At 39.0% G+C, this 14,682-nt stretch overlaps 1 protein-coding gene across 3 annotated transcripts in view; it reads left to right on the top strand.

Annotated features, from left to right (window-relative positions):
- The window catches only part of SMAP1 (small ArfGAP 1), a gene marked incomplete in the record, with an annotated part of 190,881 nt that overhangs the window by 166,150 nt on the left and 10,049 nt on the right, over positions 1-14,682 (top strand). For all 3 annotated transcript variants that reach the window (XM_056565838.1, XM_056565839.1, XM_056565840.1), the window contains 1 exon segment: positions 2,455-2,582. In XM_056565838.1, the coding sequence (XP_056421813.1) occupies positions 2,455-2,582 (128 nt within the window).

A 14,682-nucleotide genomic window follows, 5' to 3' on the forward strand; every position in this document is an offset into this window, starting at 1 on the left:
TTTTCCTGACTGATATTAGCGACTTTTATTTAACACTTAGAAAGCAAAACATTATGGATCATATCATTATTTACTGTTATGATATCACTTTATACGAATGGAAAATGGTGCATTGGAGGTGTGCATCTCTGTAGGGAAATGTGCCTTGAAATAGTAGTACAAGGTCATTCTGACTAAATGAGCATGGAAGCTTAACTCAGGTCTGAGTCCCAGTGGCCTATATCTTCAAAGGGTACTCCGATGGCAAACTTTTTTTTTTTTTTTAGCGGCTGTATACTACAGAACAAATTCTTTTCTTTTTGGATTTCTTTTCTGCCACATGACCACGTTGCTCTCTGCTGACACCTCTGTCCATGTCAGGAACTGTCCAGAGCAGGAGAAAATCCCCATAGCAAACCTATGCTGCTCTGGACAGAGATGTCAGCAGAGAGCACTGTGGTCATGACAGAAAAGAAATCCCAAAAGAAAAGAATTTCCTCTGCAGTACACAGCTGCTAATAAGTACTGGAAGGATTTAGAATTTTTAATAGAAGTAATTTACAAATCTGTTTAACTTTCTGGCACCAGTTGAGTTAAAAAAATAAATAAATAAAAGTTTTCCACCAGAGTACCCCTTTAATGTTTATTACGTTTTGAAGCAGAGAAATTGGTTCCTTTTTTATATTTTGTAATTTATTACAGTAAAGGCTTCCGCCAACCTGTACATGGCACACAGCCAGTCAGTGCAGTAGAAATTGAAAACCCATTTTGCTATCATGCTTTATGTACTAAACATGGGCATTTGGGGAAACTACTAATGTGTAAAGTTTATGCACTAAATAGTATTTGTGCAAAAACTGTTGCTTACCACCACAAAGCTAGAAAAAAAATCTTAAGATCCATTATATCTGAGCACAAGTAATCTACCAGTACCCATATAGCCGCATCCCCAGGTTGCTGATGGCTGTGCATTTATATATGGAAGAACATGAAGATTGAAAACCTTAAAATAAAATGGCACCTTCTGACTATTCTATTTGGTACGTATAGCTGTTTGTTTTGTGAATGTATTCGCTGCAGCAAATCAAATTGAAGCTTCTGAAAGGGAGAGGTTCACAGCCTTGGCTTTTACCATTGCTATAGCAACATCTATTGTTTCTTGTATTGTATAAATCCATGATGCTCATTTAATTTGTAGGCCCCTTTGTGCATTCATTTATGAAGTGCGCTGCTACATTGTAGCTATATACAGTGGTCCCTCAAGTTACAATATTAATTGGTTTCAGGACGACCATTGTATGTTGAAACCATCGTATGTTGGGGCCATAACTCTATGGAAACCTGTTAATTGGTCCTGAAGCCCCAAAAATATCATCCAAAAATAGGAAAACGTGAGGATTAAAGATAAATAAGTAGATAACTAATACAGATAAAGCAAATCCTTATATATAAAAGTAAGAAAGATCTGCTGGGAGCTGTAAATCACTGTCTGTGTCAGTGTTTCCCAACCAGGGTGCCTCCAGCTGTTGCAAAACTACAAATCACAGCATGCCCGGACAGCTGTCCGGGCATGCTGGGAGTTGTAGTTTTGCAACAGCTGGAGGTACCCATGTTGGGAAACACTGGTCAATGTAGAGGACAGGAGCTTCTTCAGGGTCCTATACAGTACACACAATGTCCTAAAAGAGTAAAATAGTCGCCCTAACCTGGTGTCCATAGGAGCAGCTAACCGTGGCATAGGTTAAAAGTAGTACAGAACATATAATACCTCCCTGTGCTGTAGGGGGTGCTACCAGACAGCCAGTCAGTGCATGCACTTCAGTAATACAGGTGTTTTACCAGTGAATGCCCATTCTGATTGGTTGGTTCTTCCAGCCAGTGACATATTTCACACATCTGGACTGTCTGTAGCATTGTATGTTGAGTCTGGTTTCAAGTTACAATGGTCCAGAAAAGACCATTGTATGTTGAAACTATTGTATGTTGAGGCCATTGTAAGTTGAGGGATCACTGTATCTGTAAAATGTGCAAGTGTTGCTTTAATTACTGTACTAACAATCTTAATCTGGATACATCCATGTATGTACCTGTATAGCAAATGAATACATATGATACATGTACCAACTTAAATGAATTTACAGTGTCTAATGCAAGTAGACTGGCACTTGGGATATTTCACCTCTAGGTTGAGAATACTGACATCTTATCGTGACTATGGGGATCAAATTAATTTCCCTATTTTACTAGTTTCTAAGACTAAGATAATCTGCACCCTTCATTTCGCTCTCCTCCCTTCCGTGCAGACTATATCTGCCTTTTCATGTTTGCTCACCAATACCGGGCCATTTATTGTTCAGCATTGTGTCTAGGACCCTGTTCAAAGTCATTGCTTTTGTACATCTGGGAAGCAGAATCACTAGGATAAAGTTATTCTGTGTTTGTGTTCTTCATGGATCTTTATTGTTTCACATTCAGATACTCCTGCTGAAGCACCAGTGGCAAATGGCAGCACATCTACGGCAAGCACTTTAAATGATGACCTGGATATATTTGGTCCAATGATATCCAACCCCCTACCAGCATCATCTGCGGCTACAACACAGGTATTGCTTTTTGTATCTGTAATTCTGAATATTACATTACATTAATTACCGTGCGGTTTAATTAATTATATAATTTTATAGTTCGGACATTTACGCATGCGGCGATACCACATATGTAAAATTTTTTTTGATTTACAGTTTTTTTTATGGGAAAAGGGGGGTGATTCAAACTTTTATTAGGGAAGGGGTTAAATGACTTTTTTTCACTTTTTTTTTTGCAGTGTTATAGCTCCCATAGGGACCTATAACACTGCACACACTGATCTCCTATGCTGATCCCTGCAAAGCCATAGCTTTGCACGGATCAGCGAGATAGGGGCTCGATTGCTCAAGCCTGTAGCTGTGGCTAGGAGCAATCAAACCCCGATCGGACACCGTGGAGAGCGGTAAGGAGACCTCCGCCTGCGTCCCAGCTGATCGGAACATCGCGATTTTATCGCGATGTCCGATCAGCCCAACTGAGCTGCCGGGAAGCTTTACTTTCGTTTTCAGATGCGGCAGTCAACTTTGATCGCAGCATCTGAAGGGTTAACAGCGCGCGACACAACGCGCTAACTATCGTTAGCAGCCGGGACCGAGCCGGCGTGACCCCGTTTTTCACACCGGGACCGGGCTCAGGGCGTACAGGTACGCCCTGAGTCCTTAAGAGGTTAAGTATACTGCCCTGAGGATGTTTTGGTTTGTGGTTGCTACCAGAATATTTGGGGAAAAGTGTACAAACTGCTTGGTTGTTTTTAAGGCCATGGAAGCAGTACCAACATCTGTGTCACCATGCCAGGCTTCTGTATCACATTATTGCTAGTTGCCACCTCCAAGAAGTGTAACATGCCTATTTATAAATGCAAATGATATTTTTAGATTGAACCAGGTGACGTTCTTGTGCCGCAGCTTGTGTTCTAATTTAGGTTGTCCCGATCTCCTTTTGTTCTTTGCAGTGGCAGAGAAATGAATGCCTTAAAGTAAAACTGCTTCTTGTTATGTAAGTCGACGCCGTGTGTTGTGTAAATCTTGGTGAGGAACAAATGTTGTCTCAATTTTATTGGTGTAATTTGTGTTATATAAACAACATAAATATAACTAATTAACCATTCTAATAGCAAGTGTGCAACAGATTTGTTTATAAAATATTCAGTTATAATAAGTCACTAGGACAATAGAGAATACATAATGAAAAGTGCTAAATACAGAAGATTGGTCATTCGTCTTCTAGACTTTGACCAGTAACATTACAGTCTTAATGGAGTACTCTGGGATAGAAAAACATATCCCCTATCCTTAGGATAGGAGATATGTATCAGATCACGGGGGTCCAACAGCTTTGATCCCCGCAATCTCCCGGAGCGCTCCATTCAGGAATCTCTGGCTCTCCCATAGATCCGACACATATCCCCTATGCTTAGGATAGGGGATATGTTTTTCGATCCTGGAGTACACATATGGATTTATTTTTAACATTATAACCAGAGGCTTAACTTGTAGTTTGTAGGCCCCAATGCAAAATCTGTAACAGGGTCTGTTAGGTTCGACCCCAAAAGGTCGAGACATCTTCTGTCGGCAGATACCCAATAGTGCGTGGAAAGCCTGTTGGGGGCTGCAGTCACCCAACTTTCCTTCCAATGCTACCTGCCATTCAAATCAAGACAGACACAAGAGCTGTCTCTGTAAGCTGAGGGCAGAACTGGTCTGACCCTTTTCTTAAGGGTATTTTATATAGCTGATTTTCAAATAAGGCGTGCGCAGTAAACTTTACATTGTACAAACATAGGAAATTCTAAATCTTTTGCATAGTAAGAAGAAAGATATAGGGGGAGATTCATCAAAACCTGTGCAGAGGAAAAGTTGACCAGTTGCCCATATCAACCAATCAGCTTGCTTCTTTCATTTTCATGAAGGCCTGTGAAAAATGAAAGAAGCAAGCTGATTGGTTGCTATGGGCAACTGGACAACTTTTCCTCTGCACAGGTTTTGATAAATCTCCCCCATATTGCTCAAGCTGAAATATAATGAACCATTGTTTCAAGGACACATCTGGGATAGAAAAAGATAAGAGTGTCTGCATTCTTGAAGATAAGGTACCCGTCGTCTCTAGTTCATAAGTTCAGGAGTTTGTTATGTAGAAAAAACAAGAAAGATAGAATGCAGTCACTTAGACCGAGAATAATGAAGTCTTAATATAAAATGGATTCTTCTTAACACAAAATGGATTCTTCTCTACCCAATTCCATCAGGGTCCCATGTATACAATGTGTCATTTATACCACTGGTGTCTTGTTATGGGGCAAAGCCTTGGGACCCTTTCAGTCACTGGACCCAGTGCAACTGCTACCTTTGCACCCTTATAGTTAGGCCACAGATTATGACATGAGCTGAGAACTGTGCTGATCATATGAATAGCGTGAGCCTGGAAAATGTATTTCCCCCGCCGGTCAGGTAGACCTGTCTATTGTTGTACTTCTTTTGAAGTTCTAACACTGGTTGAACACCTAGATGTTGTCTGCCCAGAAGATAAAGCTCTCATTAGGTCTAGTTTCCCAGCAATGGAAATCTATCAATGGTGTGTTCAGAGGGGGACTATCATTCACTGGAGAGTTCGGTGATATAATTTTCTGTCATAAAATTCATTTCTTAAAACCAGAAGACCCATGTGAACAGCCATACTTCTATTTCTCACAACGGAATATCTAAAAACATAACTATATATAGACACACACTGCTCAAAAAATAAAGGGAACACTTAAAGGGGTACTACGGTGGAAAACTTTATTTATTTATTTTTTTTCTAATCAACTGGTGCCAGAAAGTTAAACAGATTTGTAAATTACTTCTATTAAAAATTCTTAATCCTTCCAGTATTTATTAGTGGCTGTATACTACAGAGAAAATTATTTTCTTTTTGGATTTATTTTCTGCCACGACCACAATGCTCTCTGCTGACAACTCTGTCCGCTTTAGGAATTGTCCAGAGCAGCATATGTTTGCTATGGGGATTTTCTCCTGCTGTGGACAGTTCCTGATAGGGACAGAGGTGTTAACAGAGAGCACTGTGGTTGTGACAGAAAAGAAATCCAAAAAGAAATGAATTTCCTCTGTAGTATACAGCTGCTAATAAGTACTAGAAGGATTAAGATTTTTTTCATAGAAGTAATTTACAAATCTGTTTAACTTTCTGGCACCAGGTGCTAAAAAAAAAAAAAAAAAAAGGTTTCCAATGGAGTACCCCTTTAATCAACAGAATGTAACTCCAAGTCAATGACACTTCTGTGAAATCACACTGTCCTCTCAGGAAGCAACACTGATTGACAATCCAGGATGGCACATCAATGCGAGCTGTGGCAAGAAGGTTTGAGGTGTCTGTCACCGTAGTGTCCAGACCAGAAGACGTGGAGGAGGCCGTAGGAGGGCAACCACCCAGCAGCAGGACCGCTACCTCTGCCTTTGTGCAAGGAGGAGCACTGCCATAGCCCTGCAAAATGACCTCCAGCAGACCACAAATGTGCATGTGTCCACTCAAATGGTCAGAAACAGACTCCAAAAGGGTGGAATGAGGGCCCGATGTCCACAGGTCGGGTTGAGCCTTGAGCCGTGTAAGGGGCCCCACAATCTCTGATGGCCTGTATATATGTGTGTGTGTGTATATATATATATATATATATATATATATATATATATATATATATATATATATATATATATATATATATATATATGTATGTGTGTGTATATATATATATATATATATATATATATATATATATATATATATATTGCAGATAAGGTCAGGCTGCTCACCACTCTCGCGTTTGCTGCACTATCTCGTGCTGCGGACACCGATACCGCTCCCGGCTTAGTAGAAGTCTCACAGAAAAGAAAACGTCCGGCACTCGAGAAGATGCAGGTAAAACTTGTCAATGGCTTTATTCACACGCTTAGGCAGGACACAATCTGACGCGTTTCGCACACTCAGGTGCTTAGTCGTAGATAGACATACACTCAATAATGCAGGTTAAAATACACATGAGTTTGGTCACATGACCACATGAATCTTAATTAAAAACAGTTGGTTACAAAACATGGCATTGGGAATCATGATCACATTTAATCATTCGGAGAGAGTTCACACAAGGATGCGAACAATGCGGCTCTAAACTTCACATTTAAGTAACATTTAAATTTCAATCTTGAATGGTCTAAAGGCTAATCTACCAATACTACCGATATTCATATTGATTTAGAGGTACATATTTTTACCGGAATAAGCAATTTAAACTATATCTACACATCAAGATCCGAGATATTTTTATATATAAATCGATAACCGCATGATGTGCATCACACCGTGTGGACATCCCCCTATAATTTGCGACAATTCAAAATTTATTATGTGTACCGATATTCATATTGATTTAGAGGTACATATTTACCGAAATAAACAATTCAAACTATATCTACATATCAAGATCCGAGATATTTTTATATGTAAATCGATAACCGCATGATGTGCATCACACCGTGTGAACATCCCCCTATAATTTGCGACAATTCAAAATTTATTATATGTGTACAAGAAACGAAGAATGCATACTAGACCGGGGACTAGACATACGTGATTAATAGTAAATTGTATACATCCACCATATTTTCTTATTCAATTTATGCACACGTTAACATTAAATCCAATCTTTTATTTAATCCTTGTGGGAATCTTGTTCCCAAGAGGAACATCCAATGTGCTTCTCTATTGTATAATTTCTTTCTGAGATCGCCTCCCCTAGGTCCTAAGGTGACTTTTTCTACCCCCAATACTCGTAAATGGGTAGTGTCCCCTGAATGGGACTCTCTAAAGTGACGTGACAGCATGGACATGTTTGTCAAACTACTTTTAGCATCCGTAATATGTTTCCTAAACCTCACTTTTAATGAATTACCCGAGCATCCTACATATTGCAAATTACACGCAATACATGTGGCTACATATATAATGGATTTAGTATTACAATTGATATATTGGTGTATATTGTATGTCCTATTTGTTGTGCAAGACGTTACAGTATTTGAATTTACCATATGTGTACATGTGATGCATCTGGTATGACCACATTTGCGATTACCTATATTCCTCAACCAGTCCCGATCCTTTACACTTTCCTTTTGACTAATAAATAGACTGGGTGAGACTCTGGTTCCAATAGTGGGGCCTCTCCTGGACACAATAGAAATACCTTCTGATAATAAGTCTCTTAATATTGGGTCTGTTTCTAATACCGGAATATATCTATTTATTATTTTCTTAATCTGTCCAAATTGAGTACTGTATGAGGTCACGAAAAATGGTGGTCTATCTTTACTCGAATTTACATTTTCATTTTCGATTGTATTTTTGGCTAATTTGTCTCCAACCTTATATGAGTCCCTTCTATTCTGATGCCTACTGGAATAGGATACTAGTTCCTCGCGTCCCCGTCCTTCTATTCTTATTTCTGCTTTTTTTTAATATTTTTTCACTATAACCCCTCTGCTCCAATCTAGTATGAAGTTCTTCTGCTGCAATTTTAAATTGTATCTCACTAGAGCAGTTACGTTTTATTCTACATAATTCGCCATAGGGAATATTATCCAGGACGTGTCGTGGATGGCAGGAGGAGGCCAACAAAATGGAGTTAGAGGCTGTATCTTTTCTATAGGGGCGAATTTCTATGCCATCATTCCCACTAATCAACGAAATGTCCAAAAAATTAATTGTATTTTTATCGAAATGTGAGGTAAACCCCAAATTTAGGTTGTTGTTCCCAATATACTTAACAAATTCCGAGAATAGTGTCTCTGTACCCCTCCAAATTATCAATAAATCGTCTATGTAGCGACTAATCCAGTGTATGTTGTCATAATATGGGTTTTTGTCACTGAAAATAAAAAGTTGCTCCCAGTGAAACATGTAGATATTTGCAAAAGACGGGGAATATTTGGCACCCATTGATGCTCCCCTGGTCTGCAGGTAGAAACCACCATCGAACACAAAGTAGTTGTGTTTGAGCAAAAACTCTGTGGCGATGGTGATAAATTCCCGCAGACCAGGGGAGTATGTGCTGAACTTTTCCATATGGATGGACAGGGCCTCGAGGCCTTTGGACCAGGGAATGCATGGATATAAGCCTATAACATCACAGGTTGCCCATGACAACTGCTCATCCCACACGATTTTTTCTAAGATATTGATCACATGCTTAGTATCTTGTGTGAACGTGGGGGTGATTTTAGTCAGGGGTTGGAGATGGTGATCCACCCACTCCCCAAGGCGCTCACCCAGCGACCCAATGCCAGCAACTATTGGCCGAAGGGGAGGTGGAAATACACCTTTATGCACCTTGGGGAGTGAGTGGAACACTGGGGTAACTGGGTTCTCTACAAATAGATATTCTTCCAGTTTTTTATTAATTGCCCCCAGTGCTACACCCTCTTCCAATATTTTCTTAAGTTCCATTTGGTACGTTTTAGTAGGGTCATTTTTTAGTTTACAGTAGGTTGATGTGTCTAATAACATATCCTCATTGAGTTGTTTGTATAACCCTGAATCCAGAACAATAATATTTCCACCTTTATCAGCATTACGTATTACGATGGATTTATTCTCAGATAATTCCTTCAATGCTATACGTTCATTTTTATTTAGATTATCATAAGCATTATTACGAGACACCTGTTCATTGAGTTTCACTAGGTCCCGCTCGACCAACTCCTGGAATCTATCCAGCGCCTCCGAACGGGAGGCAACAGGATAGAAACCAGGGTTGGTCGAGCGGTAGTTATTATTCCGACTATCATCGACAATTGCATTTTCTTTCTGCAAGCAGGTAAGCTGTAATAATACATTTTGATCCTTGAAATTAGTAACATTAACATTAATTTCATCACCATCGCTCGCTACTGATCCTTCCACACCTATATCTGAGGGTTCTCCCTCCTCATGACTCATAACCCCCTTGTGAAAATGTCTTTTGAGAGTGAGTCCTCTTGCCAATTTATTAACATCTAGTATGGTATTAAAAAGTTCAAACTTACTTGTCGGCACAAAATTCAGTCCTTTACCAAGTACAGTAATTTGGTCAGCAGATAAGATGCATGCAGATAAATTCATTACCGGATTTATCTCGGAACCAATAGCGAGCGCAGGGGATATCTTCTTTCTTCTATGTTTGCGTCCAGCTCTCCTTGTTTTTGACCCTTTAGGCTATATATTGTCTGCCATGTCACGACTTAATAAACAACCATGGTCTTTTAGTCACAAGTCCTTTTTGCAAATGTATTGAAAGCTTTATAGCGTGTGATGGCCATAAATTTAGTGTGCATTATACAACAAAGATCTATATTAATGCTAACGTTAGGGTTTGTTATTTTGCTGCCTACAATGCATTTCTTCAGCATGGTTATAAATGGAGTAGCATTATTAAATCCCCTTTATGGTATCATTACATTATGTTGCTCATAATGGAAGGTATCAATAGAGAGAATTCCTTGGTTTGCAGGATTTTAATGGTCTGTTGTACGTAGCTGATACAACAATGTCATTTTGGGTTTCAGCAGATCTGCCATCACATATATCAACAATTTACAGTTAAGGTCCATGCACGGAAAATGAAGAAAAATGTTTTCAATGAAATATTAGATTTTCTCTGTGCCTCGAGCGCTCCTCTTCTTCCCATCCACATCCCTCTTCTACTCCACCCTGTTAAATAATGTCCATTTGTTTATGACTGATGCTGCTGACAGTCCTGGCTCTGTATTGTCGTCCCTTTATTAGTCTTTGTCTCTTAAAAATCTATCACTTTCTATTTTTAATGGTCTCCAGTTTCATTCTACCGCCACTTAAAAGCAGCACAGCTTTCATCCTGCCCTGTAGCATTTATTACCTTGTAATTACATCTGATGCTTCTAGTTGCCTATTACATTGCAATCTACCATAGGAACAGTATTGCAGTAGTACACAGCCTCGCTCTGTATCAGGGCTGTTTCTTTACGGTTGTTTTTTAAGTTGGTATGTGGGGAATTCTTCAAGGGTTGCTTTGTTCCAAATCAAGGTTAGCCATGTTGGATGCCTGCGATGGTGATAAAATTACACAGCAACACGTTTTATGGAAATACAGTAAGAAATAGCTTTGGCCAATGTAATCCTGAAACATCAAATATTCTGTTTACGTTGCACAGCAATGTGCACGGCATTGTTATTGTACCTTTAGTGTACCTAATATTACATTATTATGGGGAGCGCCAAAAAATTGTGCAGGCGTAGGAATGACTATGAATGAATATATACTTAAAGAAGAGTTCTCGGAAGCAGGAAGAAATCCTATAAATGTTATTGATTATAAAAGCGGTTAGACTCTGGCTTATAGTTTTTTTAATTTTTTATTTATGGTAATTTTCCATTAATTTTATTGGCAGTCGCTGCTTGCTTTTGGACTACAATCATGTCATTTGTGTGTGTTTATGTATATAGGTGTGTTTATGTACAGGAGTGTGGAAATTTAAAAAGAACTACTTGTCCAAGGGACTAAAGCGGAACATAATCTACTTGTCCACTTGTCCTGGTAGATGAAATAATTTCAACCAAAACAGTACATAAATAAGGTCTTTATTAGTTTCTGCTCTTTAGTTTTTTCCTCCTTGTCCTATAATAGCCATAAATCTTATTTTTCCATCTATAGACCCATATGAGGCTTGTTTTTTGCGAGGCCAAGTATACTTTGTAATGACAGCTTTCATTTTTCCATAACTTATCCTCTGAAACAAAAAATAATTTGTGAGGTGAAATTGAAAAAAAAAATGCAAATTTTGGGGTTTTCTTTTTTCCGCCATTCACCTTGTGGTCAAACATACAGATTATTTTGATACCGTAGGTCGGCCTGATTACAGCAATATCAAATTTGTTTTGTTTCCTTCGTGTTTTAATAATGAATTTATTTTTTAATTTTTCTATTCCTGACCCCTATAACATATTTTTATTTTTCCGTATACTGGGCTGTATGAGGGCTAATTTTTTGGGGGCGTAATATACTGTTTGTATCAGTGCCAATTTGGTATTGATCAGACTTTTTGAACACTTCTACTTCATTTTTTTTCTGGGATATGATGTTATAAACATAAAAATGCAATTCTGTGATTTTTTTTTTTTTTTAACGCCATTTAACGTACGGGATATAAAATTATATTTTTGAATAGTTCGGACAATTGCGCACGCGCCAATACCAGATGTTTATTTTTATTATGTTTACATATTTTTAGATGGAAAGGGGGGGGGGGGGTGATATGAACTTTTAATATGGAAGGGGTTAATGGGTGTTTGTAAACTTCTATTAAACCTTTTTTTTTTTTTTTTAATACACTTTTTTAGGAGGAATCATTTAGATTCCTCATACAGATCAATGCATTTCTGTTGGACTTCATTCATCTGTGTTCATTTGGTTGAGCCTGCTCAAGGCGGGCCCGGTGTATTCTAGCAGACGTGACTGTCTCAGCACGTTGACTCCCAGCAGCCATTGCCCTGTTAAAGTGGTAGAGGGCGGCTGCATTCCTAATGTGGTGGTGGCCCTGGGTGACTGTCACTCAAGTACACACTGTAACAAATTACCTTTCTGATAAACTGTAACAAACCCTTCAAGGAATTAAGGACACAGCCCATTTTGGCCTTGAAGACACAGAAAGTTAACTTTTTTTGCGTTTTGATTTTTTCCTCTTCGCTTTCTAAGAGCTATGACTCATTTCACCATCCACAGACCCATATGAGGCTTGTTTTTGCACGACCAATTGTGCTTTGTAATGACATCACTCATTTTACTATCAATTCTATGGCGCAACCAAAAAATATATAATTTGTGAGGGAAATTGAAAGGAAAAACGCAATTTTGCAACTTTTAGGGAGCGGTTTGTTTATTTGGAGTGCACTTTATGGTAAAAATAATATGCCATCTTTATTCTGTGGGTCAATATGATACCCATGCTTTTCTATTATTGTACTGCTTTTAAAAAAGTCAAGCATTTAAAAAAAAAATTGTATTCTGACCCCTATAACTTTCATTTTCCCTACATGGGGCTGTATGAGGGCTCTTTTTATTTTTATTTATTTTTAATTTTTTTTACTACTTTTGCACATAAAATACTTTTTGATCACTGTTATATTCAATTTATTCTGGTTTGTGATGTGGACATTGGCATTATTTTACATTTACGCTGTTCACCATATGGGATCATAAACATTATGTTTTAATAGATCAGATATTTTCACGTGCAGTAATACCAAATATGCAGGTTTTAAAAAAAAAATGTTTTATTGAAAAAGGGAATAATTCAAATCTTTATTTGGGGAGGGGCTTAAAAAAATGATTAGTTTACTTTCACTTTTTTAGTGTTTAGTGTTCAGTCATGATTACGGCACTTAAGGGGTTCATGAAGGAGGACAGCAAGAACACCGTTCTCTGTCATTGACTGTAAGTGTGCGGCTGCTGACCGCTCCTGCATTCACTTGATAGTCTGTATGCTGCTCAGGATGTAAGTGTACTTCCTGGTGCATTAAGTACCAGGGCACCAAGATGTAGATTTACCTCCAATGGGGAAAATGTATTAAAACCTGTGCAGAGGATAAGTTAACCAGTTGCCCATAGCTACAGATTGCTTCTTTATTTTTTAAAAAGTCCTCTGAAAATGAAAAATGCGATCTGATTGGTTGCTATGGGAAACTGCTCCATTTTTCCTCTGCACAGGTCTTTATATATCTCCCCCATGTTCGGTTATCATTCTGATAAAACACTGTAACAAAACCCTCCTTATGTCCCTATCATCATGATAACACACTGTAAAAAACCTCCTCTTGTAATCTTCTTAGTACTGCGGTGACACACTATAACAAACCTCCTTCTCATGTAATTTCCTTACTACTGGAGTGACACACTGTAGCAAACCTCATCCTCATGTAATCTCCTTACTACTGGGGGGACACACCATAACAAACCTCCTCCTCATGTAATCTTCTTACCACTGGGGTAACACACTGTAATAAACCTTCTCCTCATGTAATCTCCTTACTACTGGGGTAACACACTGTAATAAACCTTCTCCTCATGTAATCTCCTTACTACTGGGGGGACACACCGTAACAAACCTCCTCCTCATGTAATCTTCTTACCACTGGGGTAACACACTGTAATAAACCTTCTCCTCATGTAATTACCTTACTACTGGGGTGACACACTGTAATAAACCTTCTCCTCATGTAATTACCTTACTACTGGGGTGACACACTGTAATAAATCTTCTCCTCATGTAATCTCCTTACTACTGGGGTGACACACCATAACAAACCTCCTATTTATGTATTTACCTTACTACTGGGGTGACACACTGTAACAAACCTTCTCATGTAATATCCTTTCTACTGGGGTGACACACTGTAACAAACCTACTCCTCATGTAATTACCTTACTACTGGGGTGACACACTGTAACAAACCTCTTCCTCATGTAATCACCTTATTACTCGGCTGATACACTATAACAAACCCCCTCCTCATGTAATCTTCCTACTAATGGGGTGACATACTGTAACAAACCTCTTCCCCCATGTAATCACCTTACTACTGGGGTGACACACTATAACAAATGTCCTTATGGAATTTCCTTACTACTGTGGTGACACACTGTAACAAACCTCATGTAATTACTTTACTACTGTGGTGACACACTGTAACAAATCTCCTTTCATGTAATTACCTTACTGGAGTGACATGTCACCTCCCCTCCAGCTCAGCCCCGCCTCCACAGCATCAAACAGGTCCTTCAGCCACGATCTCTAATCTCCTCCACAGCTAAGCTCCGCCCCCAACATGTGATGGTGACATCATCACAGGTCATACATCTCCAGCATCTAGCAGTCTGGGCCAGGGGAGGAGACGGAGAGAGGGTAAAAAGAGGTCGCTCCTGCAGGACTAATGTGAGGGACGGCGTTCCTCCTCTGGAAAAAGCAAAGGAACGCCGTTACTATGCGTTCCTGCAGGACTCAAGCCCTGTAAGGGATCCTTGTGTTTGTCTATAACTAGTTTGAGTAAGGCCTCTAT

The sequence above is a fragment of the Hyla sarda genome, chromosome 3 (assembly GCF_029499605.1).
Source record: "Hyla sarda isolate aHylSar1 chromosome 3, aHylSar1.hap1, whole genome shotgun sequence".
Taxonomy (NCBI): Eukaryota; Metazoa; Chordata; class Amphibia; order Anura; family Hylidae; genus Hyla; species Hyla sarda.